This window comes from Geotrypetes seraphini, chromosome 10, assembly GCF_902459505.1.
Source record: "Geotrypetes seraphini chromosome 10, aGeoSer1.1, whole genome shotgun sequence".
Lineage (NCBI taxonomy): Eukaryota > Metazoa > Chordata > Amphibia > Gymnophiona > Dermophiidae > Geotrypetes > Geotrypetes seraphini.
Window position 1 is genome coordinate 132,349,817 of NC_047093.1, and position 27,492 is coordinate 132,377,308.

Sequence of the window (27,492 nt, forward strand, 5' to 3'; positions counted from 1 at the left end):
TAATAACACAAAATCAAAACCTTATAATTCAAACTTTGGTATCCCGCAAGGTTCTATCTTATCCCCACTATTATTTAATATTTATTTATCCCCACTTTTGACTCTCTGCCAATCAATCGGGTTCACAGTCTATGCTTACGCGGACGATCTTCAACTGCTACACCCAATCGAATCAACAATTCAATCTGAAATTCAGGAAATCAATAACAAATTAAGTAAAGTTCACGATTGGCTAAATTCCAACAAACTCTCATTAAGCATCTCAAAAACTAATACTCTTCTGTTCCCAGGTAAAGAGGGAGCTAAATTAATTTCCCCAATTATCATCGACAACATACCACTCATAACAACTTCAACGATAAAAATCTTAGGGGTCCTTATAGATAACAAGCTTACTTTCCGACCGCAAATAAGTGCTCTGGTTAAAAACTGTTTTTACAAACTAAGAATGATTCGATCATTGACCCCTTTTCTTGAAACCAGTTCTCTCAACACTTTGATCCATTCACTCATTATTTCAAAACTAGATTACTGCAATTCGCTTTTAAAAGGTATATATCACAAAGATTTGAAACGTCTGCAACTAATTCAAAATACGGCAATTAAGTTAATCTACAGAGCAACAAAGTATGACCACGTTACTCCTCTTTTAAAAGATGCTCACTGGTTACCTATCTCACACAGGATAACTTACAAAATTGCCCTTTTGTCATTTAAAACTATGCAGACTAATTCTCCAGCTTTTATTGATCGAATATTGATTCCCTATGAGCCACCAAGATCTTTACGATCCATAACCCAATCCAATCTAAATATCCCTTCCTTAAAAATAATTGGTACACGTCGAACCTCTATCTTCTCAGTAACAGCTCCTACGATTTGGAATGCTCTTCCGCTTTATCTAAAAACAGAAAATAATTTAAAAACGTTTAAAAGTAGCTTAAAATGTTTCCTTTTTAAAGATGCTTTTAATTGAAGTTGTTATTTCATTATTTTTATCTTTTTTTCCTCTTCTTCACCTTTTTTCTCTTTTCTCGCCTTCTTTTCTCTCCATCAAATCCTGCCCTTTTGTTTTTTCCCCTTAATGTTTCTCTCATTTACTATAATTATTGTATTTCCTACCTTTTCCCTTCATGTATCGTTTGTTAGTGCGTCCTTATATAACCTAGTACGTGTGGTAGTTCATCTAATAATTTTGTATTTTCATTTTTTTTAAAGTTTGTTTTAATGATTTCTGTTTGTTGCAATGTTATTTTATCTAGTGCTTTGTACAACGCTTTGCAGAATCGATAAAGCGTTTAATCAAGAAACTAATTAAACAATAAACAATAAACAATTCTGAGGTCATTTTTTTGAATGAAGCTTTTATCACATTGAGAACATTTATATGGTTTTTCTCCAGTGTGGATTCTTTCATGACTTCTAAGGCTACTTATTTGATTGAAGCATTTGTCACATTGAGAACATTTATATGGTTTCTCTCCAGTGTGGATTATTTCATGTCTTCTGAGGTTATATTTTTGATTGAAGCATTTATCACATTGAGAACATTCATATGGCTTTCCTCCAGTGTGAATTCTTTCATGTGTTCTAAGCTTACTTTTTTTCTTGAAGCTTTTATAACATTGAGAACATTTATATGGTTTCTCTCCACTGTGCATTCTTTCATGGATTCTGAGATTACTCTTTTGATTGAAGTTTTTTCCACACATTGAACACTTAAATAGATTTGCTCCTTGGAGGTTCATGTCATGATCTTGTTTCTTTCTAGTGTTAGTTAATTCACGACTTTTCAGTTGTAATATCTGAGTGAAGCTTTTATTGTGTATAGAACATTTTGATGATTTTTGCCCTTCGTGAACTTTCTGATGAATTGTAAACTGTGCTTTATATGTAAAACATTTTTCACACTCAGTACATTGGAAGGACTTGTGTTTGTGAATTTCTTTTTCTTCTGTAAGTTCTGAATTCTCAGACAATCTTTCCTCATCTACAGTGCTCTGAAACGGTTTCTCTCCATTGAGTCTCCGATTTTGTGCAAGATTGGAGAAATAGTTGGAATTTCTCTCTTGTTCAGTACCTGCATTGGGTCTGGCTACATTCTGAAGTCCTTCTTTTATGCTGGGTGGTGTAACTTTACTCGTATCTCCCACACATTCAGTTAAAGGATCTGGGCTGTCTCTGGAGGGGTCTTTATGTTTCCATTCCTCCATTTGCTGCCCATCACCCTCTCTCATTCTCTTACTGTTTCCAAATCCATCATCTGTTGGATAAAAATGAGTTATGCACATAAATTATACAGCTGTTGAGTAACGTTTAAAGACTTTTGCTTTGCTAAGTCTCCACATGTCACGTGACAAAAAATGGTGTTGCATTTAGACAACTACAGGTGGACAATAGAACGGGAACAGAGAGTCTAACCTGATCTCATTCACTGGTTTTGGATATCTCATCCTCTCCTCCAGTCTTTGCAGCCATTCCTTTACTTTGATTAAATTCACTAACCAAAAACTCTGAACACCCTGCTAGAAACCCGAGATTCACTGAGCTACTGAGAAAGATAAGTACTGCAAATATCCCCACAGGAAACTTTAAAGACATCTGCTTTGTAAAGTCTCCATATGTCATATAAATAGAGTAGGAGGGTACAGGCTGCCTGGCTCATGGCCAAAAGTAACATGGTAGCTGCCAGCAATGGGGTACCTTCATGGTCCTCCCTCGTCTCTGGGCCGGCCGCCACTTCTAAAGGTTTGAGAAGACCTTCCTAAAATGACCTAAGCAACTCGGGCTGACTGGGTTGGCAGTCAGGGGTAGAGGAGATTTTCTTCCCTCCTTCCAAAGATTGTTCAGTTCTTCTCTTTCAGCCTTTGTTTATATCTGTTAGTGAAACTCACTATTACATTACATTACATTACATTAGGGATTTCTATTCCGCCATTACCTTGCGGTTCAAGGCGGATTACAAAAGGTTAATTTAAAAAGACATAATTACAATGATTAGCTAGAGAGGTAAGTTGTAGATCTTAAGAGCATTTAGAGGTCGTGTTGTTATTGCTGTTTCAGGAATTTCTTGAAAAGTGTGGTTTTTATTTCTTTTCTGAACGTCCTATAGTCTGGGGTGGTCATCAGAAGGTTGGAGATCTGGTTGTCCAGTCTTGCGGCTTGAGTGGCTAGGAGGCCGTCGTGTAGTTTTGTTCTTTTTACTTCTTTGATTGGGGGGGGTATGAATGGGGAGTGCGTTTTTCTGTGTCTGGTACTGGGTGCTTGGATGAGGCGATTGTTCAGGTATGATGGGCTGTCTCCGTGTAGGGTTTTAAATAATATGCAGTAGAATTTGAATTGGATTCTTTCTTGGATTGGGAGCCAGTGTGAGTTGATGAAGGCTTCAGTGATGTGGTCATGTTTTTTCAATGAGTAGATGAGTCTCAAAGCTGTATTTTGGATTGTTTGGAGTTGTCTTATCGTGGTTGCAGGACATGGAAGGAAGAGTATGTTACAGTAGTCCAATATACCTAGTATTAGGGATTGTACTATAAGTTGGAATTGTGTTCTTTCCACTTATTGCTGGTCACGTAGACAAGGAACAAGTCTCTCAGAATGGATTTGAGACTTCTGTCTTAAATAATTTCGTGTTATTAATAAAAGCGAGTGAAAGTTACCGCTTTCCTGACGAAGCCCCGTGGTAAAATTTGGGTGCGAAACGGAGATCTTCCGTAGAACATTGAAGTAAAGGAAGTGAGAACAAAATATTGAAGTGAATAGACATCAGGAGAAATATAAAGAAAAAAAGATAAGTGATCCTACACTATATGGAACAGCAAAGCAAAAAATTTATATATTTATATATTTTATAACAGAAAAAAAAGAAAAAATAAAATGCACATAATAAAAAGATAGAGAAAATAGAGAATACATAAGGGTTCAATGATAGCTCACGGTATCGGCCATTGACTTTGAAAAATATCTCAATACTATGGCTGTGAGCACTTGAGATCCCGGTTAATCTCTAAGAATTGTTGTACAAGAGTGCATTTGAGATTTGTGCGACAGCGCATTGTAATAAGTGGATAGTGAGTTTCACAATAGTTTATTGAGTGGTGATTTACTATATCTGTTAGTGAAACAGCATTCGCTTCTTTGTTGTAAGGAGGTGGCTATACCCTTTGTTGTATCTGTTGCTACCTGAGTGTTACTAGCCCTTCTCATTTTCTCTATTACATAAGCAGTATAAGCTTGTTTTTTTTTTATTTCCTTATGGTGAGTATTCTATCATACCCTTCTTATTTCATCTACTGCAGGGGTCTCAAAGTCCCTCCTCGAGGGCCGCAATCCAGTCGGGTTTCCAGGATTTACCCCATGAATATGCTAGGTTCTTCCCTCCCTTTCAGAATTACTCAGCTCTGGAACAACCTTACCTCCCCCTCTTAGGAATCTGAGCTCCCTCCAACTCTTCCGTAAACATCTGAAAACCTGGTTATTCTCAAAAATGTAACTCCTCCTCCCTCTCTGGTTATTCTAGTCTTCTAAATTTTCTCTTCATTTTGCTTCTTCCTTCCACTGGAGTTCCTTTCTACCCTAACTCTTGTTAACCGTGTCGAGTTCTGAAAATGTACATTTCCTGGTGGAAGGAGTTAAAGACTCTCCATCACTCCATGGAAATCTATCGACAGCTTAGAACTTTGCGGTCCGAGGGCGTGATACAATTGTCGTCGGACTTCTCAAAAGTGCACTATGAGAATACGAGATCTTCTGCCATTTCCATCTTAGGAGTAACTCTGTGGAACAAATTAAATGGATGGCAAAGAGCTCTTTCTGATATTCAGAAGTTTAAGAAAATGCTCAAGGCCATACTTTTTATAGAAGTATTCCAATGAATGATGATCCAATTTATTCCGGTTTTTGGATTCATATATTATATAGCGCTGTGAATTAACTGTCTTCATTGAATACCTGTAATCTCTGATGTTTGTACAAATCTTGTATGTTTCTTAATCTATGTATGTTGCTTTTGTAAAGCCACCTAGGAATAGGCGGTTCAGAAATTTTTTTAATAAATAATGAACCACGGCATTCAATGCAAACAGATTCTTATACTACGGTTATGAAATATGTTAAGAAGCAGCACAAAGCCCTGGGGAACCCCACTATTTACCCTTCACCATTGAGAATATTAACCATTTAAACCCGCTCTCTGTCTCTGTCTTTCAACCAGTTCTCAATCCATAAAAGGACATTACCTCCTATCCCATGAATTTCTAATTTTCATGAGGTACATTGTCAAATGCCTTTTGAAAATCCAAATAGACAATTATCCACATGTTCATTCACCCCTTCAAAGAAATGCAGTAGATTGGTGAGGCAAGATTTCCCTTGACTAAATCCATGCTTACGTATATGCTTTCACAGGGTAGGCCCTGTGTCTGAGCCGGGTAGTGAAAAAGATGCCGACGCCTAGGGCTACAGTCAGTCACTAATAGGCACTTAAAGTACATTCAATTGCTATGAAAATAGTAATTCAGATGGATTTAACCTCCAAATCCACCTCCCTATAAATGTTATATCAATCCTCAGATGCACCACTCCACGTTCAAACTTTATCACCACGCTAAGCTTGATGTGCAAAATCTTCCCTGGATCGATTTTACTTATATTATTACATTGACTTAATTTTATGTCATTTAAATATATTTTTTTAACAATATTGATTGCTTTATAAATGTAATACTGATAAGTTTCCCTTATCAGTATTACATTTATAAAGCAATCAATATTGTTAAAAAAATATATTTTGCACATCAAGCTTAGCGTGGTGATAAAGTCTGAACGTGGAGTGGTGCATCTGAGGATTGATATAACATTTATAGGGAGGTGGATTTGGAGGTTAAATCCATCTGAATTACTATTTTCGACGCCTAGGGCTAGACAGGGGAAAATACTCTCCCCAAAATAAAGAACTCTACCTACACTAACACCTCAACCCAGAACTAAAGCCAGACAGGGAAGGTTTAGTCCGGAGCAAGAAAGTACCTATTTGTTTTCGCCTGTGTTAAAGAAAGGAGAACAATGGGGAGGTGGAACTAATAGGACTCAGGATAGTGTTCCTGGGGGGGAAGATGGACCAGACAATTCATAACATTCATGGGGGACACAATTCCAGGTGACACCAGGAACATTCTAGCCCTCACTTTAGCCAGGAACAAGCAACACCTGTAGCTCCTTATCCTGAGTCATATAAGGAAACAGAACGGTGAAGGAAGACCAGTTCCTAGGACTCGCAGCGGCATACCTCAGCCTAACACCCAAGTAAAAGAAATGTTAGAAGATTTCATGAGTGACGCTTCAGATAATGAAGACCATTTAGACCCTGAGGAAGTCATGGACTTTAAGGAGAGAAATGTTGACACTGACCTGTGGGACATGGAAACAGACGGGGTTTAAATGAGGTTATGCTGAGACTTGGGAAAGAGCAAAACTGGGAAGTGAAATGATTTGCTAGTTTATGGAGTCAAGTTATGGGGCTGGCTGGCTCTGTAAACTTAAGTTAAGGAAAGTTTACTGTAAAGCCTTTGCAGCTTGTGAAGGTTCCTGCATCCTTCTTGTGCGAGAACCAGAGTTTTCTGGGCTGTGGCAGTTAGCACTGCACAGCTCTGGCAGTAGTTTGGAGATATTTTTCCTTTTTGGGTTTTTCTCAGACTGGATTGTGGGTCCTATTGGTGAGCGGTCATTGTGGGAGGAGGCCCCTTCTGCCCTGAGCTCTGCATCCAAGGAGCTCAGAGGCAAGATCCAGTCTGAAGCTGCCAGAAATCATTGTGAGCAAGAAACTGAATCAATTGCATGAAAGTATTTTGAGATTCGTTGACTGGAATAGTAAAGAGTCATTTTGGACTGTATCTGTGGAATACATGTTTTCTTTTGAACTATGAGTGCAATTTGGGGTTTTTGGAAACTAAAGTTCCTAATGGAATAAAGTATTTTGAGTTGGAAGCAAACTTGGGGTTTTATTTTACTTGATCCACCAACTCCAATTAAAAACTGATTATCTGCTCGGTCAGCGCCGTGTGCTCCGGGCTCTCTCGGCCATTTCCCCTTGGGCATGGCACGGCCTGGTGATGCACGGTGACAATGTTCTGTCATTTTGTTCTTTATAATAGTCTCTACCATTTTGCCCGGCACCGACATCAGACTCACCGGTCTATAACTTCCTGGATCATAAGAACATAAGCAATGCCTCTGCTGGGTCAGACCTGAGGTCCATCGTGCCCAGCAATCCGCTCACGCAGCGGCCCAACAGGTCCAGGACCTGTGCAGTAATCCTCTATCTATACCCCTCTATCCCCTTTTCCAGCAGGAAATTGTCCAATCCTTTCTTGAACCCCAGTAGCGTACTCTGCCCTATTACGCTCTCTGGAAGCGCATTCCAGGTGTCCACCACATGTTGGGTAAAGAAGAACTTCCTGGCATTCGTTTTAAATCTGTCCCCTTTCAACTTTTCCGAATGCCCTCTTGTTCTTTTATTATTCGAAAGTTTGAAGAATCTGTCCCTTTCTACTCTTTCTATGCCCTTCATGATCTTGTAAGTCTCTATCATATCCCCTCTAAGTCTCCTCTTCTCCAGGGAAAAGAGACCCAGTTTCTCCAATCTCTCAGCATATGAAAGGTTTTCCATCCCCTTTATCAGACGCGTCGCTCTCCCCTGAACCCTTTCGAGTAACGCCATGTACGGCGACCAATATTGGACGCAGTACTCCAGATGCGGACGCACCATCGCCCAATACAATGGCAGGATAACTTCTTTTGTTCTGGTTGTAATACCCTTCTTGATTATGCCTAGCATTCTGTTTGCCTTCTTAGCGGCCGCTGCGCACTGTGCTGTCGGCTTCATTGTCATGTCCACCATTACCCCCAAGTCCCTTTCTTGGGTACTCTCACCTCTGGAACAGGACCAAGAGAGGTCAGAAAAAGTGAGAGAGACAAGGAAGATTATAAGAACTGATAAAAGATGAGAGACAGTAAATGTCGATAGATGATGAAGAGAAGAGACTGAGAGACATAGGAAAATGCTGGGGGAGAAGAAGAGAAAAAGAATGAATGAAAGGCAAAAAGGCAGATTTAATAAGGACAGGAGAAAAGTAAAAATAAGGGAGATGGAGATACAGCAAATATATCCTCCTCATAATAAAGGTTAGAAGCAGGGGCAGGGATTATAGCACCTCATTCTAACAGTGCCTGGGCCAGAGGAGGTGTCTTTCTTGTAGAAAAGGTTTGCATTACCCTATTTCTCGCTTGAATCTAAGTTACATCACCTGCTTCCTGCAGTTCCTCACATGTGCCTGTGGGGGTCAGATTTCCTCTTTCCTCAGGTTCCAGAGGCTCAGTCTTGAATCTCTCTTGCTCAAATCGGATTAAAATGTCAGGCGTGACATTATGGGAGCCTGTTATATGAAAAAGATATTTATCTATTTATTGGGATTTATTAATCATCTTTCACCCAAGGCAATTTACAGCTGGTATAATTCAATATAAAACTTACAGTTTTGTTAACAGCATAACAGTAGTATAAAGACCAAATATAAACCAATAAATTAAGTGAGGTAAACTCAAAATGAGCACATTGAAACTTAATACTAGGGCTATCATGAAATAGTTTCAAACATATACTTATTGAAAGCACTGAAATTCAAATAAGAGAAATATAATACAATGTCAGCATAACATATGAAATACCTAATAAGCACACATCAGAACACTCATAGTAACATAGTAGATGACGGCAGATAAAGACCCGAATGGTCCATCCAATCTGCCCAACCTGATTCAATTTAAATTTTTTCTTCTTAACTATTTATGGGCAAGAATCCAAAGCTCTACCCGGTACTGTGATATGATGTTTATGTTGTTCTATAATACAGCTTATCATATAGCCGAGGGGCCAAGCGCAGATATTAGATGGGGACAAGAAGGGTGTTACGGAGTCCACTGGGATAAACTGATGGGTGCAGAATAAGTGTCTAGTCAGTCACCCCAGCCTACAATGTAAGTACTCAGAATTATACTGTTTTCCTAGTACAGAGCCAAAAAGAAATCTATTCTAGCAATATCCCAATCATTTTAATACTGATGTAGCAACTCCTTTTCTCCAGAGCTACAAGCAATTTTGTTATGGATGCTGCTACTCGTACATGGTGTATCTGACAACTGCTGACAGTATTCAACTTACCAGTCAAGATGCCTTCCCCTCCCTCCTAAGCTAAAAAGTTCCCCTACTCACAGTAAGCAGGGCTGTGGAGTCGGAGTCAGAGTCGAGGAGTCGGAGGAAATTTCGGGTACCTGGAGTCGGAGTCGGAGTCAGAAGTACAAAAAACTGAGGAGTCGGAGTCGGAACATTTATCTACCGACTCCATTTTTGAACTTGGCATACCAATCACGAGCGATTCTTTCAGCTATAGCACCCACTATATACACAGCACAAATGTTGCGAGCAGCTTCTGCGGCCTTAGAACCTTGATTAAAAGCAAAAAGAAGATAGTGTCGAAAATGCTCATTTCTCTCAACTTGACATTCCATTTTAACGATCTGAAAATTAACCAGTGCTGTGGAGTCGGAGTCGGAGGAAATTTCGGGTACCTGGAGTCGGAGTCAGAAGTACAAAAAACTGAGGAGTCGGAGTCGGAACATTTATCTATCGACTCCATTTTTGAACTTGGCATACCAATCACGAGCGATTCTTTCAGCTATAGCACCCACTCTATACACAGCACAAACGTTGCGAGCAGCTTCTGTGGCCTTAGAACCTTGATTAAAAGCAAAAAGAAGGTGGTGTCGAAAATGCTCATTTCTCTCAACTTGACATTCCATTTTAACGATCTGAAAATTAACCAGTGCTGTGGAGTCGGAGTCGAGGAGTCGGAGGAAATTTCGGGTACCCGGAGTCGGAGTCAGAAGTACAAAAAACTGAGGAGTCGGAATCAGAACATTTATCTACTGACTCCACAGCCCTGACAGTAAGTGACAATAAAATGATCAACACACTGGAGTTGTCAAACCTTCATCTGTCTCACACCACATGTGGGACACAGACCATACCAGTGTGTCTGGCATATGGACTGCACACCCCCCCCATGCTAGTGAGTTTTGTTTTAGAAACCCTTGGGGGTCATTAGGAAGATGAAAGCCTGAAATCTCTCTGCAGGAGAGTCTGTCTGGCTTGGAGAGGTCCGAATACTGAAAACGGAGCTCTGGGAGTCATAGTTAATTCAACGCCTCATCTCGGTTATTATCAGGAACAGCCAAATGTGAAGATTCAGCACAAGGACCTCCGTTCCCAGACTCCTGTCCCATATGGAAGTCAGGAGGGGACAGAGCCTGGGAGATAAGAAGCATACATTTCATTTCTCTCCCATTAATTCCACATCTTAATGTAAAGTCTTCAAAGCTTGGGCCAAAATAAGACACTTACAGAAAGCATTTTCTTCCCTAATCTTTGTCTTCTCAGCCATGTTTAGTCATTTCTTAATCTTACACCTCTTTTGAAATAGATCCTGATTCTCTTAACTTCCCTTACCTTTTACGAATTATTGTTCTTCATCTGAAAATTTTCCTGTCCAAATTTACCTCATGGCTCCATTGAATCTTAATTGTTCACAACCTCTTCTTGTACTTGGGTGTTGAGTATTTCTTATTATTGAGAAAAACATTGGGACATTCCCTTTAATAACTTTATTTTAAAATATCCTTAACTGGTATTTTGAAGTCTGTGACAGTTCTCATTACCTTTAATGCAGACTTTCAGCAAATTAACCAAAAAAATTAATGAGCTGTGTTGCATTCAAACTCTGTCCACCAGAGGCCATGGTGATCTCCTCTCTCTAGGGATCTCGGAGGAATTTCTACCTCCTGGGTTTACGTCAGTGGTTCCCAAACCTGTCCTGGGGACCCCCAGCCAGTCAGGTTTTCAAGATATCCCTAATGAATATGCATGAGAGAGATTTGCATACCTGCCACTTCCATTATATGCAAATCTCTCTCATGCATATTCATTAGGGATATCTTGAAAACCTGACTGGCTGGGGGGTCCCCCAGGACAGGTTTGGGAACCACTGGTCTACGTGAATGTCTGGTGTCTCTTTGAGGAGTGGTGCTCCACGCGGGGAGTGCAGCCCCTCCGCGCAGTTTTGCCTCTCCGAATTTCTGCGGGATGGCCTGGTGCGTGGCCTCGCCTGGTCCTCTCTTCGAGTGCAGATTTCTGCGTTGTCTTCTCGCGGTCTCTTGCATGGTCAGCAGTTGGTCTCTTCTCCGGATGTGATTAGATGCCCGAGAGCTGTGAAATTGCTCCGACTGCCTAGCTATTAGGCTATTGATTCCTACCTGAGACTTCAATCTGGTCTCTGTGCTCGTTCTGATGAGGATAGTTGTATTGTGCAGAATATAAGTGGGGGGCCCATTACTAATATGTATTAGATACACTTTTAGTTAGGGCTCTGAAAGACACTAATATTGTAGCTGAATAATAGAAATCCTTCACACACAGCAAAGTATAAACAGCAGAGTTCGCAGAGTACATATTTTTCCTTCATAGAACAAAATATTTTGGTTTAATGTCTGGAGCAAGATGCTGGGGCCATAACAATGGTTCCATGAAAGTGGGCTAAAAGTCACACCAACTGTACAGGGGTAGGGAACTCCGGTCCTCGAGAGCCGTATTCCAGTCGGGTTTTCAGGATTTCCCCAATGAATATGCATCAGATCTATTTGCATACACTGCTTTCAATGCATATTCATTGGGGAAATCCTGAAAACCCAACCAGAATACGGCTCTCGAGGACCGGAGTTCCTTACTCCTGCACTAACACATTTGTTTATAAAAACATATTTTTCTTCCAGTAGTTATATTTGCAATGGAATAGAACATGTCTGCAACGGTCAGCTTGACCAATAGCATGTTGTCCACTTCCTTCTACTACTGACAGAGGTGACAAATAGCATGTGATGAGTTAAGTCACTGTTGCTAAAGAAATTACTAGCAAAGTAAAATTAAGAAACCATGTGACTTCAATTTGTAAATGGATTATGATTGGAAGTTGCACCACCTACATATGTTTAATAATGAATTAATTAATGATATCAATAAAATGGCCAGTCACCTGTATTTGGGAAGCCTTTCTGACGTCCCATTATTTTGGCGGATGCAGAAACGCTTCTCAAAGCTTTGACTATCTAGCTACATTTGAGTGTGGAATTCTTTCTCTGATCTCCCCAGAAATAGAATTAAGAACTGAGGAATATATGGAAGTATTAGGAGGCAGGTAGCTAGCCTATATACTTGTTTTTTCAGCCAAACAGTTCATCCTCCGTTTGTGCCTCTCGGTTCCTGTACGTTGCAAAACCTTGCACTTAAGGAAGTCTTCCTGGTGGCCATCTCTTCCAAGAGACACGTTTCTGATCTGCAGGCCTTCTCTTCTAAGCCGCCCTTCCTGGCGTTCTCTCAGGAGTGGGTCGTGCTGCAGCCGGTTCTCTCCTTTCCGCCAAAGGTGGTTTTGCCTTTTCATGTCAACCAGTCCATGGTCCTCCCGGTCTTGGGTACTCGGGAGGGCTCGTTGGAGCAGAGGCAGTTGCGCAATTTGGATGACTGTAGGGTCCTTTGCTCATAAGTTCAGGGGACCTAGGAGTTCCGTAAATTGGATTGTCTTTTTTGTCCTCTTAGGGGGGTCCCTCTAGGGCAGGGGTGTCCAATGTCGGTCCTCAAGGGCCGCAATCCAGTCGGGTTTTCAGGATTTCCCCAATGAATATGCATGAGATCTATTAGCATACAATGAAAGCAGTGCATGCAAATAGACCTCATGTATATTCATTGGGGAAATCCTGAAAATCCGACTGGACTGCGGCCCTCGAGGACCGACATTGGACACCCCTGCTCTAGGGTAACAGTGCTTCCAAAGCTACCATTGCGTGCTGGATTAGGGAGGCTATTGCTTCGGCATACCTTCTTAACATGTGGCCTGTTCCGGAATTTCTCAGAACTCCTTCCACTAGGGGTCAGGCAGCCACTTGGGCTGTCTTCGCTGGTGCCTCCGGTGGATATCTATAAGTCTGCAGTTTGGTCTTCTCTCCATTCCTTTGTGCGACACTACCGTGTGGACGTTCAGGCGTGTTGGGACGCGGCGTTTGGTGAGTGTGTTTTTGTGGCGACCCTTCAGGGGTCCTGCCCTTGATGGGTACTGCTTTGGTACATCCCTCATTTTCTGTTCCGGTCTGACGGAATGATAAAGAAGGAGAAATTAGGTACTTACTTAATAATTTTCTTTCTTTTAGTCCCTTCAGACCGGCACATAACCCCCCGCCCTGTCATGTTATTCTGTGTTTTTTTCCCGAAAAGAGTACAGGTTTTTCTGCAGGTATTGGTTGTTGGGGAGTTACAAAGGCAGTGGCATTGGTTCGTCTGGTTTAGCTGGTGAACTGAGGGATGTTTTGGGGAAGGTTCTTGTTCTAATCAGTATCCAACGGTGTTTTCCTGGTCCGTTTGGGCCGGGCTTATGTCTTCTCCATGTGAATATGGAGCCGTATGTTCTGGAATATGGAGCCTTGTAAATGTCTGCTTGGCTATTCAAAAAAACTGCCTGCACAGCCCACTTGTACTGATGTCAAAAGTTAGTGTCTCAGTCTCCACCTGCTGGCAGAGAAGTGTAAACCCATCAGTTTCTGTGCCAGTCTGGAGGGACTTAAAGAAAGAAAATTAGCAGGTAAGGACCTAATTTCTCCTTATGTACTGTGATTTATACTAATCCACCAGCAATACAAAAACTCCATTCAAAATGCATCCTGTTCCCTCCATAACAGAGAAGCCTCCTCCTCACCACCGTTTCTTTTAACAGTACAGATTGCTCAGCCCCATGACATTAGGATGAAAGGTTTTGCCAGCTGCCTCCTCCATCTCCAGGGCAGCCTACTCCATCCAAAGTAGGGAAAAAAAACAATGGGAAGAAGAGAAAAGGATGACCTTTTAACTCTCCAGCGTTAAGTTACTGACTGGTCCAGGTTGACCTTATTAATAATAATAATAATTTTATTTCTTATATACCGCTATACCATAAGTTCAAAGCGGTTTACAACAAGATACATGCAAAGAGAGTATGCGATGTTTACAACAAGAAACATATGTTTACAACAAGATACATAAGTTCAGAGCGGTTTACAAGAAGATACATGCAATAAGGGTAGGAGGAATTTTATACTTACTTGTTACAGGAGGGTGAATCTGTTCAGATGTTTCCGATTCTGGAGGATCCATGAAGGGGAGATCTTCCTCCTGCTTAACACTCAGTGAGAACACAGACGTTACAACAGGAAGGCCTGTGATGAGGAAACACATTTACAAGGATTCACCAAGGATATACATTTAAGTCTCCAAATGATATGAAAATACAGAGCCCTTTAAATCCTAAACATTTACTTACTCTTCATGGGGTCATGTGGGTTTTCTTTTCCTTCCCACTCAAAGTGTTGAGTGAAATATTTCTCATCTGCCTTTTTAATCTTGAATATAACATCAGGATTAACAATTGAGTAACCTGTTAAGAAGAAGGAGGAAAATGACATTTCATTGTATATAGAAACCCTATGGAAATACCATCTGTTTCCCGTTCTGAAGAAGCTGTGCCTGAAAGTGTACATGAGGAGGGGGGGGGAGATTTTGAGTATTTGTCTGACAAAGCTTGGAGAGAAGAGGGAGCTACAACCTGCTACTTGATTATGCTTAAACCTTGGAGATTTGCTGGTGTAGATATTTCTCTTCTTAGTCCTCCTAGCTGGAGGCACTGCGGATGTCAGACTTCTTGATGATAAATGCTACCATTCAAAGGAGGGTTGCATATTTTGACTATTGTCCAGCTGACATGTTAGGTCCTTATACAGATTTTTTTCGTTCTCAGTTTTAGATATCTGAGTGGTAAATCCTACTCCTGGTCTTCTGTACCAAACTTTTGTTCTATGGCAGCGGTCCTCGATCCAGTTCTCGGGACACACCAACCACTCTGGTTTTCAAGGTATCCACAATGAATATGAATAAAATAGATTTGCATACAATGGAGACAAAGCATGTAAATTTATTATATGCATATTCATTATGGGTATCCTGAAAACTTGGCTGGTTATGTATGAAGCCTCTATTTTAAGGTCCTTCACTGGCTCCTGTTGGATATCGGATGGCATCAGAAGCCAGTCAATTAAGGAAACTGTTAGATTCCTTGATTCAGCAGAAACACTCTCATTGTTATTTTGGCTAGCTTTTTTCGTTTGTTTGTATGTATGATTGAATCAAATAGAGTGGCACCTTGGTTTGCGAGCATAATTTGTTCCAGAAGCATGCTCGTAATCCAAAGCGCTTGTATATCAAAGCAACTTTCCCCATAACAAGTCATGGAAACTCAGACGATTCGTTCCACATCCCCAAAACTGGCTGTGCACTGGTTGTGCGACTGAGAAAGGAGGGATTCAAGGCACAAGCACCGTGTCTGGTCCTGTCACTCACCCCCCGTCATCCAAGTTTCCAAGTTTCCAAGTTTATTAGTTTTTAATACCCCGACCATCAAGCAAATGTCTGGCCGGTTAACAATGTTTTGTAGAGACTAAAAATGTTATAAAATAATGTGAACGTATATGACGTAGACTAGACAAACTGGAGGGTGAGGGAGATAAGGGAAGGAGGGGAGAAGTTACATAATTTAGTAAAGAAGGAGAAAGTGGGGAGGGGATAGAACGTGAGGAATAGGGTAGCATTGTTACGGCATATACTTATTCGTAGTAATAGTCAGAAAGAGGGAGAGTGGGAAACAAATAAGAGAAAGACTTAAGAGAAGAAGGAGAGTGATTTAGATTCAACCGAAGGCATCTTGAAATAAGAAAGTCTTTAAGCCGGTCTTGAATTTGATTAGATTTTGTTCGTCCCGTAAATATTGTGGGAGAGAGTTCCATAATGTGGGTGCAGTTACTGCAAAATTGGTTTTTCGGGTGTAATAGAATTCTTTTAAAGAAGGAATGAAGAGGAGTTTTTGGTCAGAGGATCTTAAAGTACGAGGGGAGCATTGTGGAATTAGTAGTTTATCAAGGAATAGTGGTTGATGGAAAAGTTTAATTTTAAAGGAGAGTAAGATGATTTTGTAGGTGATGCGATGTGTGATGGGGAGCCAATGAGCTTCTTTAAGAAGAGGAGTAACATGTTCAAATTTACCTTTTTTGTATATTAATTTTATTGCAGAATTTTGTATTAATTGCAATCGTCGTAGTTCTTTTTGAGGGAGTCCATTAAGGAGGGAGTTACAGTAGTCTAGGTGGGAAATGACTAGTGAATGAGTCAAGATGTTGATTGAATCAGTATTTAGGATAGGACAGAGTGATCGAATAATACGAAGTTTAAAAAAGCAGGTTTTTACGATCGAAAGAGTTCATGCAGGGGGAAGGACGCCAAGAGTTTAATCCGGCTCTGGGATCGTTCCATGAAGAGGCTGCTGGAAGCAGTCCTGGGCTCTTTTTCACTCAGAGGGTGGTGGATGCCTGGAATGCGCTTCCGGAGGTTGTGATAGGACAGAGTACACTACCGGGTTTCAAAGAAGGACTGGATGAATTCCTGAAGGATACGGGGATTGAGGGATATAGATAGAGGTAGAGATAGGCTATGAAAGGGTATAGATAGAAGGAAAAGGGGGATTAAAGGGTTTAGACAAGGATCACCTTACAGGTCATGGACCTGATGGGCTGCCGCGGGAGCGGACTGCTGAGCGCGATGGACCTCTGGTCTGACCCAGCGGGGCAACTTCTTATGTTCTTATGTCCTGGTGGAATTTCAGGGGTCCTCGGAAAGAAACTGCGGCGTCCACTACCTCCGGATCTCGAGTCAGAGGCACCATGGCATGTCCTGTCGCTGCATTGAACGTCCTCTCGCCTCGGCGGCGGAAGGGCCCTTGCAGACAGCTGTACGGTAGAGCCACTAGCCGCACGGTGAGCTTTCCACAAAATACTGACCGTCGTATGCAGTACTCAAAAAGCATGCAGATTACTGCCATGTTAAAAGCAAAAAAGCCCCAGTGCAGAGTCAGGTGCGCGAGCATCACTACTCCCTCGACTTTGGGGAGGAGGGGAAGTCTGGGCAGGATCACACTCATTGATGTGTGTCCGTGTGTGCTTGTGTGGCGAGACAACGCTCGGTTTCTGAGTCAAGGTTTGCGGGAGTGTACTACATTACATTTTGGCAATCCTTCTAGATTAGTCATTGTTTAAGTTTTTTTTATTGAATTTTTTTTTCCATTTAACAACAAGTGTCATAAATTTTCATACAATTATCTTAACAATACACTTGATATTTTTATAATATATTTTATATATAACATTTCTTGTCTTATTTTTCTTATGGTTTTATATATCATATAATTGTAATTATTTTTCTTATAAAGTTATACAATATATATATTGTAATGATTTTATCAATTATTATTTAAATATGAACCTTTTCCCCCTCCCTTTATTACGTTATTTTCATGTAAGAATATCATCTATTATAATATTTTATTTATAATGTATGATAAAGAGAATAATTCCCTCCCCTTAACCCCTCCTTCTTTATACTATTTTCTTATCATGGGAAAATGAAATTCAAATATTGCAATATTCTGTTAATGGTCCCCAAATCTTCTTGAACTTATTCATATATCCTTTTTGTGTTGCAAATGCATGTTCCATCTTATATATATGGCAAACTGAGTTCCACCAGAAATTATAGTTCAATCTGTCCCAATTTTTCCAATTATGTGTAATTTGCTATACTGCTATTCCAGTCATTATAAATAAAAGTTTGTTGTTATTTGATGAGATTTGACTATGGGCTCTCATTGTAGTACCAAATAGAATTGTATCGTATGTCAAGGCTACAGGATTTTCTAACATCCTATTTATTTGGGGCCAAATCGATTTCCAAAATGTTAATATGAATGGACAATAGAATAAAAGATGATCTAATGTCCCTGCTTCAAGATGACAATGCCAGCATCTATTAGACTTAGAGCTATCAATTCTATGTAAACGTGTAGGGGTCCATAGAGCTCTATGTAAAATAAAAAAACAAGATTAGTCATGAATTATGTTTTGTTCCTATTGGAAAACATATTGTGCAGGATGCTGGTTCGGGAGGGGGCGAAGCAGTGCTCCCACACTCCTCTCCGCTAGTGGCTGGACATGAACACAAGGAGCCAAAAGCCAGAACTCTCCCATCCACCACGAAAAGAAACCGGACCCAATTCTTCCATTCTTAACCGCCACCATAGAACCATTCAGGCATCAGGCAACGGCTCCCTCAGCTGCCAGATCGGAGCAACTGTCCATCGGTAGGTGAGCTCAAAAGAAGCAAACACTAACGAGACTGGAAGTCCCAAATGAAAACAACAGAGGCAGAACAAAAAACCAACAAAAAAAGAAATTTAAAAGAAAAATCAACAAAGGCAAAATAAAACAAAAACAAAAGCAGGACAAGGGAGACAGCACAGAAGATGACCTAACTGGCCGCCATCTTGTTGGAATATTCATTTCTATCTCTATTTCTACCACTGTCTTTAAATTTTTACTTTTCATAAATTGTTTCTTCAGGTACTTTAGTTAGATTGTGAGCCTTTGGGACAGTTAGGGAATTTCCAAGTACCTATCTTATTTATTTTTATTTATTGTATCTTTTAATGCATCATTTTTGTAAACCGCTTAGAAACCTCACGGTTATTAGCGGTATATAAGAATTAAATTAAATTACATTAAGAAGAATAATTACAGCAACATATAATATCACATTGAAGCTCAGATTCCTGAGGCAAGCATTAAAATAATAATAACAATAAATAATAATAAGAGTTTATATACCGCAATACCGTGAAGTTCTATGCGGTTTACAAAAGATTACAAGAGGTACAAAATGAATGAACTTAAGAGAGAAGAGAGTGAGAATGGGTCAAGAAATCCAATATGACTGAAACACATACGTGTCGAGCCCTAACTGCAATAAAAACATTGAGCACCACAGGTCACCTTCTCTGTTTTTTGTGTCTCTACCATGACAAGGTAGGATCTCCTGTTTGTGTGTAGAGACCGGTTCATAGACAAAACCGCCGAAGACAAAGGCGCGCGCCAACTTTCAAGATGAAAGCGCACAAGATGGAAGCGCGCGCCGAAGAAAAAGAGTGTTTTTAGGGGCTCCGACGGAGGGTTTTGTTGGGGAACCCCCCCCCACTTTACTTAATATAGATCATGGCGGCGTTGTGGGGGGTTGTAACCCCCCTCATTATACTAGAAACTTAACTGTTTCCCTGTTTTTTAGGGAAAAAGTGAAGTTTTCAGTAAAATGTGGGGGGTTACAACCCCCCCACAACGTGGCGTGATCTGTATAAAGTAAAGTCGGGGGGTTCCCCCCACACCCCCTGTCGGAGCCCTTTAAAACAGTCATTTTCTTTGGCGCGCGGCTCCACATTGCGCTCAGTTGTCTGCACGCGTCTTTGTCCTGGCGCGCTTTTGTCCTGACACCGTAGAGACCCATGGGAACCAGCATTTGTGATTTTTATCCTACCAATTTCCTACTAGGCCTGTGTGATAGATGATAGAGAAGAGATATTTACCTCGTGACAAGAGGATCCCATGAACCTCCTTGATGGCTTTCTTGTAAAGCTCCTGCAGTTCTCCCAGAATGTTCCACTCCACTTCCCAGAAATAAGCAGCGACATCCTTGAATGTGACCAACGCCTAGAAAAGGAAAAAGGAGACCCTCAGCCACAGTTTCACTGGGTTTAATAGTCTGTAATGTGAGCTCTGTCAGTGAGACCAGATCACACCAAACAGTAGGGATGATGGAAGACAACATTGCCAGTGGTGTCCACAAAATTCTTTATTGATGACTCGACAGGTGTTTCAGCACAAACCGCCTGCATCAGAATGCTAAAAATGGACATAAAACATAAGAGAAACAAAACACACATGCAAAATAAAATCTTACATCATAAAATCAAAACAAGATAAATATCACTGTAGTCCAAAACTTAACAACCCTACAGATATAACCATTTTTAAAACAAGAAAATAAAATTAAACCATTTATAAATAAAGACTACAAATTATATAATCATAAACACGGCAGTTAAAGCTTTATCAAAAAACAACTCACCTGCTTTCTATTGCAAAACGACATGGATATTATTTTTCTTCTACCCGGACTTGATCTCTGATTATGGACAAAGTGGATTCTTTGATCTAAGTTTACTGCTTTTGTGGGGGGGGGGGGGATGAGGAGGTTCGGGGGGGATTGCTTTGTTGGGACGACTTCCTGAAGAAACAACAGGGGGTTGTCTCATGTTAGGGTTTTGTTATAATGCATTGGGCAGTTTGTGCGTGGGTATCTGGTTTAATGTTCTTTGGTATGATGCTGTATTTTTCTTTTAGAGATGGTAGTTCTTTTCTGCCTTGCTGTTGCATATTGCATTGTATTGCTGTGTGAGTTGATATTCACTTAATGCTGTTTTGTATACTTTATTCAAACTTCAATAAAAATCTTTATGTTTAAATTATTTTTATTATTCCAGCAGTAAGAAGCAAATACAAACAGTAGTACCAGTCAGGAAATAACATTTTCAACAATATACTCAGTTCCCCTCCCATCCCCCCCTCCCCTCCCCTCCCCAAGAATCCATGGCCAGTCCAACAGCTGAGAGTGGGAATAAAATCTTAAAGATTCAAAAGTCTACTGCGAGCACGCGGTGAGAGGTTCTGCCAGAAGTGCTCCCACACCTGACAAAATTTGCGACCCGGGCCAAGAGTCAAGTCTCCCACCATGCGTCTCTCCAGTGTTGCGTGCACTATCATTAGGGATCTCCATTGTCCATATGACGGGGGATCACGGGAGAGCCAGTTGGTGAGGATGGCTTTTTTAAAAAAATCTTTAAAATAAAAAAAAAACAAAACACAAAAAACAACTCACCTGGTATCAATGGTATTCCAAATGAATTAATCAAAGTGCTACCATGGCCCTCAGTTGACTGTGTGAACAGCTTTGTAAGGAAAACCATGGCCAACCAACTGGAGAATATCACTGTTCAAACCTATACCGAAGAAAGGTGATGCCAAGGACTGTAACAACTATAGAACAATTGCATTAGTTTCACACACCAGCAAAATATTGCTGAAAATAATACATCAAAAGCTACATTCATACATTGAGCAAGAACTATCCAAAGTTCAGGCTGGTTTCAGAAAAGGTCGAGGAACAAGAAATATTATTGCCAATGTTAGCTTGATATTGGAGAAGAGCAAAGAATACGAAAAGCTCCTATACTTTTGCTTCATTGACTACAGCAAAACTTTTGATGGTGTGGATCATGATAAACTATGGAGAACTCTAACACAAATGGGAACACCCAAACACAAAACTCAGCTGATGAAGAGCCTCTACGAAAATCAAGAAGCTGCAGTGAGAACAGAATATGGCAACACTGACTGGTTTCCAATAAAACATGGCATCTTGTCACCTTACCTGGTCAACCTTTACGGTGAAGCCAACATCAGAAAAGCAAATTTGGAAGAAGAGAGCGTTAGCTTCAAAGTTGGTGGCCAAAATATAAACAACCTGCACTATGCAGATGATACAATGCTCATCACCAGCAGCAAAGAAGAAATGCTGTCTCCGAGAAAGGTCAAAGTCGAAAGTCCTTACCACGGGATTAGAACTGAACATAAACAAGACAAAGATCATGAACACGGAAAATGATGAAGATTTTAAGCTTGAAGGCGATAGAATAGAAGATGTAAAGGATTTCAATCTCTTGGGCTCTTTTGTAAACAAAGAAGCAACTAGCAGGAAATAAATACTCTGCAGAATAGCACTTGGTCACTCTTCAATGAATGCTCTTGACAAAGTATTCAATGGTAAGGAAATAACACTCCAAATGAAGATCAAACTTGTCCACGCACTCATTTTCTCAGTGGTCAGTTATGAATGCGAAAGCTGGACACTACGGAAACAAGATAGAAAGAAGATTGACTGATTAGAGTTTTGGTGCTGGATAAGGATTTTAGGCATGCCGTGGACCACTAGAAGAACTAACAAATCCATTCTGGAAGAGATCAAACCAGTTATGTCACTCGAAGCCCAAATGATGAAGTTACAACGGACTTATTTTAGTCATACTGTCAGAAAATAAAGATCATTGGAGATAGCCATCATGTTTGGAAAGATCGAAGGAACTAGGCGAAGAAGGTGACCTGCAATCAGATGGAGGATCTTACTGGACTAGCACAAAACCAGTTTCTTTTAAGATCTGTAATTCATCAAGTCGCTAGGATTCGTACATGAGTCGATGGCACCTAACTAAAACTAAACTAATTTATACATAAAAAGGGAATCATTTATATATATAAAAAAAGACATCTATGAAAAAAATAATGAAGATATAATATCAATATTATCAACAAAAATGGACCCTACCTGCCCATCCATCTATCGTCCTGTCTCCCTCCTCTCCTTCTTATCCAAGGTACTCGAATGTGCTGTTCACTGTCATTATCTTGACTTTCTTTCATCTTAGGCTATCTTTAACCCACTTCAATTGGGCTTTCACCCTCTTCATTCTAAAGAAACTACCTTACGAAAGTCTCCAATGACATATTCCTGGCCAAATCCAAAGGCCTGTACTCCATCCTCATCCTTCTTGATCTATCCACAACTTTTGACACAGTAAATCACCACCTACTTATTGATACATTGTCCACGTTTGGATTTCAGGGCTTTGTTATCACATGATTTTCTTCCTACCTTTACCATCACACCTTTAGCGTATGCTGTGGTTGATCCTCCTCCACTGCCATCCCGCAGTCCGTCGGTGTACCTCAGGGCTTTGTCCTGGGACCACTTCTTTTTTCCATCTACACTTCTTCCTGTAGTGCTCTAATCTCCTCCCATGGCTTTCAGTATCACCTCTATGCCAACTATTCCCAAGATTCAACCTGCTTGTCTGACATCACTACCTGGATGTCTCTCGCCACCATCTAAAATTAAACATAGCCAAGACTGAACTCCTTAACTTTCCACCTAAACCTGTCTCTCCTCGTCCCCTTTTCTCTGTTTCTATGAACACCCTCATCCTCCCTGTCTCTTTGGCTTGCAACTTTGGGGTAATCTTTGACTCATCTCTCTCCTTCTCTTTACATATCGAACAGACTGCTAAAATCTATCATTTCTTTCTCTACAATATTTCTAAAATCAGAGCCTTCCTTTCTGAGCGCATTGCCAAGGCCTTCAACCCTACCCTCATCACCTCTCGCCTAGACTACTGCAAACTGCTTCTGACTGGCTTTCCGCTAAATCATCTCTCTCCTCTTCAATCTGTTCAAAACTATGCTGCATGCGGCATATTCCGCCAATGCTGCTATGCCCACATTATCCCTTTCCTCAAGTCACTTCATTGGCTCCCTATCCATTTCCACATACAAGTGCATTTGCTCCTCAGCTCTTTAGTATCTTGCCTCACTCATCGGATAAGTCTCTCTTATCTGTACCCTTTTCCTCGATGGCCAACTCCTGATTACGTCCCTTCTACTTTGCTGCACTGTATGCCTGGAACAAACTTCCTGACTTTGTATGTCAAGCTGGCAGTATTCAAATCCAGACTCAAAGCCTGAAGCTGCTTCAATTCCAAAATCCAACCCATCTTCTAAGCACAAATATCTGTCTTCTCATTCTCTCTGTAATTCCCCCACCTGAGCTCTGTGCATTGATGCACCTTCTTGTCCAGATTGTAAGCTCTATTGAGCATGGACTGTCTCTTCTATGTTTTGATGTACAGTGCTGTGTACAGTATGTGTAGTAGTAAAACTTAAAGAGACAATGTTCATATATCTCTCTAAAAGATAAGATATAGGAGGAGCAGTGTATATCCAAAAATGTTCATAAAATATAATCATAAAAATGTACCAGTGAAATATTTGCCCCAATTTGTATTGTAATATCATAAAATGTACACTAATAATGGGACTAATCAAAGAAAGGATGGTGACATAAAACATTACATATATAAGAGACACTGAAAAGTGAGACAAGTGGATCACCACAGTGGCATACTAAGGAGGGGGAGGAGGCAGTCTGCCTCGGGTGCAGCCCATAACAGGGTGCTCCGATGACTCCTCCAAGGGTTGTTGTTGGTGTCAAGATCTTCTTCCCAACAGCAGCAGCAACGGCCACAATTTGCTGCTTTTGTCGGCATTGGGCTTTCCTCTCTAATGTGTCCTGCCTACTTCCTGTTTCTGCAAAGGCAAGACCTGGCAGAGAGAAAGATCTGACGCCAGCAAGAGCAGTGAATTGTGAACGCTGCACTGCCGACTGCAGGTTAACAAAGGGAGGGAGGGGAGGGAGGGAGAAGGAAGACCAGGGAAGGAAGAGGAGATGAAAAAGACATGCCAGACCATGGGGAAGGAAAGGAAGGATGGAAGATGAAAGGCCATGGAGGGGGAGGAAAAGATGCCAGGACATGGGGAGGGAAGGAAAGGTGACAGAGATGCAAGACCAGGGAGAAAGGAGGGAGGGAGGGAAAGGAAAGAGGAGATACCAAAGCATGGAGGGGGAGGGAGAGATGGAAGGAAAGGAGAGGAGAGAGATGCCAGGACAATGGGGGGAGAGAAGGGAAGGAGATTGAGATGCCAGACCATTGGGAAGGAAGGGAGGGAAAGGAGATGCCAGAGCATGGAGGAAGAGGGATAGATGGAAAGAAAAGAGAGGAGAGAGATCCCAGGGCATGAGGGAAGGGAAGCAGATGCCAGACCATGGGGTGAGTTAAGATGGGAAGGATTGAAGGAGAATGCAGAGATGCCAGAGCTTGGGGAAGGGCGTGGAGACAAAGAGAAAAATGGAAGGGACAGAGAAAGAGGGCGGATGTGGATGGAATGGAGAGTGAGGATAGGATGAGGAAGGCAGAAACCAGAAATGACAAAAGGTAGAAAAAATATTTTTTTTGTTGTTGCTTTAGAATAAAGTAATATTGTAGCTGTATTGATAAACATTTATAAATAGAAAATGGAAATGGTAATCTTTTTATTGGACTCATTTTAATATTTTTTTTACTAACTTTTGGAAACCAAAATCCTCTTCCTCAGAGAGTGGTGTACCAAGGGGGGGGTAGGGGGGGGATTTCCACCCCAGGTGCAGCTCCTAGGGGGTGCTCCTCTAAGATTGGCCCTAGGTGTCACATACCCTAGGTACGCCACTGGATCACCGGAAAAAAATAAGTAAACATCTGCATAAAGAACAACAGACATCCAACTTAAACAGTGCAAATGTGTGCAAATAACCAACATCCAGGGGCAAGATTAAAAAAAGGACGGTGTACATACTACAAACTAATGAAGTGACATAATACATTAGGCCAGTGAAAACGTTAAAGAATGATGATGAATGACATGACAACTTGAACCGACGAACCTGAGGGTGCACAGAAAAAGTCAACATTTGAAATGCCAAAGTGAAAAATGCTACTGTGGTCAAATACAAATCATTTTAAATTGAGTGAAAAGCTCACCATAAGATCAACAAATAAATGAAAAATCAACCTACCTATGTGCCGACTAGTATAAAGGGCTTTGCAATTGTGCACGACTAGTAAAAAGCTCTGCCATGCAGCATGAAACAGGTTTCAGATTTCTAAAGCCAAGCCGGTGACATGCTGAGGAATGAACCAATCAACCTGAGCAGTGTGCATAGGATTCTGCCTTTATGTCTGCCATAATTAGACTGTAAGCTCTTTCAAGCAGGGACTATCTCTTGCGTGTTTAATGTACAGTGCTGTGTGGTAGCACTATAGAAATGATAAGTGGTAGAAGTGGATTGCAGGTTAGAAATTGCCACAGTTCTTGTACATGCATTAATGCAGCTGGGAAATCGCACATTACTGGCTGCAAAAATGCATCAGTGGTAGGAGCTGATCCTGAAAGACCAGACCCAGGCAAAAGAAAAGAGGCAGCTGCTCTCCTTTCCTCATCAATCCCTGGGACCAGATCCCCCAAGGACAGAATACTGCAATCTACCTCCAACAGGTTAAAGTATCCCACCAAAGACACCAACAAGGAAAGAGAAGGGAAGGCTGGAAGAGCTGCTCAACCTGTGCACAAGAGGAGAAAGAAGAATTTCTTACCTGATCAGAACCCAGGGCAGACATTTCCTCTGAATTCTGCAGCTGCTGGGAGGGATCCAGGCTGGGGATTTCCCTCTTCCTAATCCCTCCTCTCCCCCTCTGTAGAAAGGGAACTGGATCTCCCAGGGATTTCCATTTTCCAGTTACAGGACACAAAGTTTCTGCTTGGGTTCTAAATCTTTGCTCTTTACAGCTCTGCTAGTAGAGAAAGCAATTGAGCATGTGCAGATCTCTTCACCCCCCAACCCCTCCTGTGAGGTCATCGTTGAATATCCCGCCTCCTTAAGGTGGTTCTCTAGAGAGGGCACAACAGGTCTCACACAAGAATAGAGATTATATCTGTGACTGAGAAATCAGCCCAGTCTGCTCCAGGTTTATTCACCTTCCCAGGAAGAGGAAAATTTCCAGCCTAAATCCATCCCAGCAGCTGCAGAATTTAGAGGAAATATCTGTCCTGGATTCTGATCAGGTAATTCCAAAAAAGTATTTAGTCTAATAAAAAGGCGTCTTGAAGGAGTCTGGGACTGGTTTTCCTAAGTGTTGAACTAAGTTTTCTGTTTAATAAAATGCTGAATTATGTTTAGCTGCAGACCTAACTTATCTCGGGTCTTTTCCAGATAAGCTCCGCCACTAATGCAAAAAGTGCACGGGCGAAAACTTAAGCCACGCCATCTTATAAATTATTAAACTATTGAAGCCCTCCAAGAAATTATTCACATGATTTGAATAATGACTTGGGGGGGGGGAGGATTCAAGGGGGGGCAGAGCCCCCCTTGTTTATCACTTTCCCCATGTATTCACTTAGCATGGTGTTAGCTAAAACTGTGGTGGGGGTTAACTTTTTGGCGGGGCTTATCTGGAAAAGATCCCTTATCTCATGTTCTAGCCTGCCTGCACTGGGTGTTTTAGCTTGGACATTCCTGCTTCTTAAGGCTATCTGAGCATAAACGACATGCAACAGAAAGACTGCAGGGCTTAGATAAGTGACCTGCTAATGACCTGCTAGTGTGAGCTTAGGACCAATGATTGTTAAGAAAAGTAACACGTGAAAAGTTTTTTCTAGAATTCAGTTGTGTAGCCAGAAGAATGTATAAATATCTCTGTAACGTCCTGGTTTCGGGACTTCTGAAGCCAGCTCGGGGCTCAGGGGTCCGCATATGCTGAATAAAACATCTGTGCTTTCTTCAAGTCTCTAAGTTTTGTGGCTGCCCAAAGTGACCTTTCAGTCTTATTTTGTTTTGATTTCTGTATGTTTATTGCCTTGTATTAGGTAATAAATTCTTCTCTCTACACTTGTAACAGG

At 41.1% G+C, this 27,492-nt stretch overlaps 1 protein-coding gene across 1 annotated transcript; it reads right to left on the minus strand.

The window, feature by feature from the left end:
- Positions 1 to 1,017: 1,017 nt before the first annotated feature.
- Positions 1,018 to 26,423, minus strand: LOC117367656 (zinc finger protein 184-like). Its single transcript, XM_033960436.1, has 6 exons — positions 26,190 to 26,423; positions 19,641 to 19,764; positions 14,451 to 14,564; positions 14,233 to 14,346; positions 8,304 to 8,432; positions 1,018 to 2,263 (listed from the first exon to the last, which is right to left on the minus strand). Exons 1-6 carry the CDS (start codon positions 26,211 to 26,213, stop codon positions 1,311 to 1,313), a joined length of 1,458 nt encoding a protein of 485 aa, XP_033816327.1. The 5' UTR covers positions 26,214 to 26,423; the 3' UTR covers positions 1,018 to 1,310.
- Between the last annotated feature and the right edge of the window lie 1,069 nt (positions 26,424 to 27,492).

Coding starts and splice junctions, on each gene's coding strand:
- LOC117367656 (XM_033960436.1), bottom strand. CDS start 26,213: ATGTCTGCCCTGGGTTCTGATCAG. Junction 19,765..26,189: donor CTGCCCTGGGTTCTGATCAG/GTAAGAAATTCT, acceptor TTCCTTTTCTAG/GCGTTGGTCACATTCAAGGA. Junction 8,433..14,232: donor GATTCACCCTCCTGTAACAA/GTAAGTATAAAA, acceptor TTCATATAACAG/GCTCCCATAATGTCACGCCT.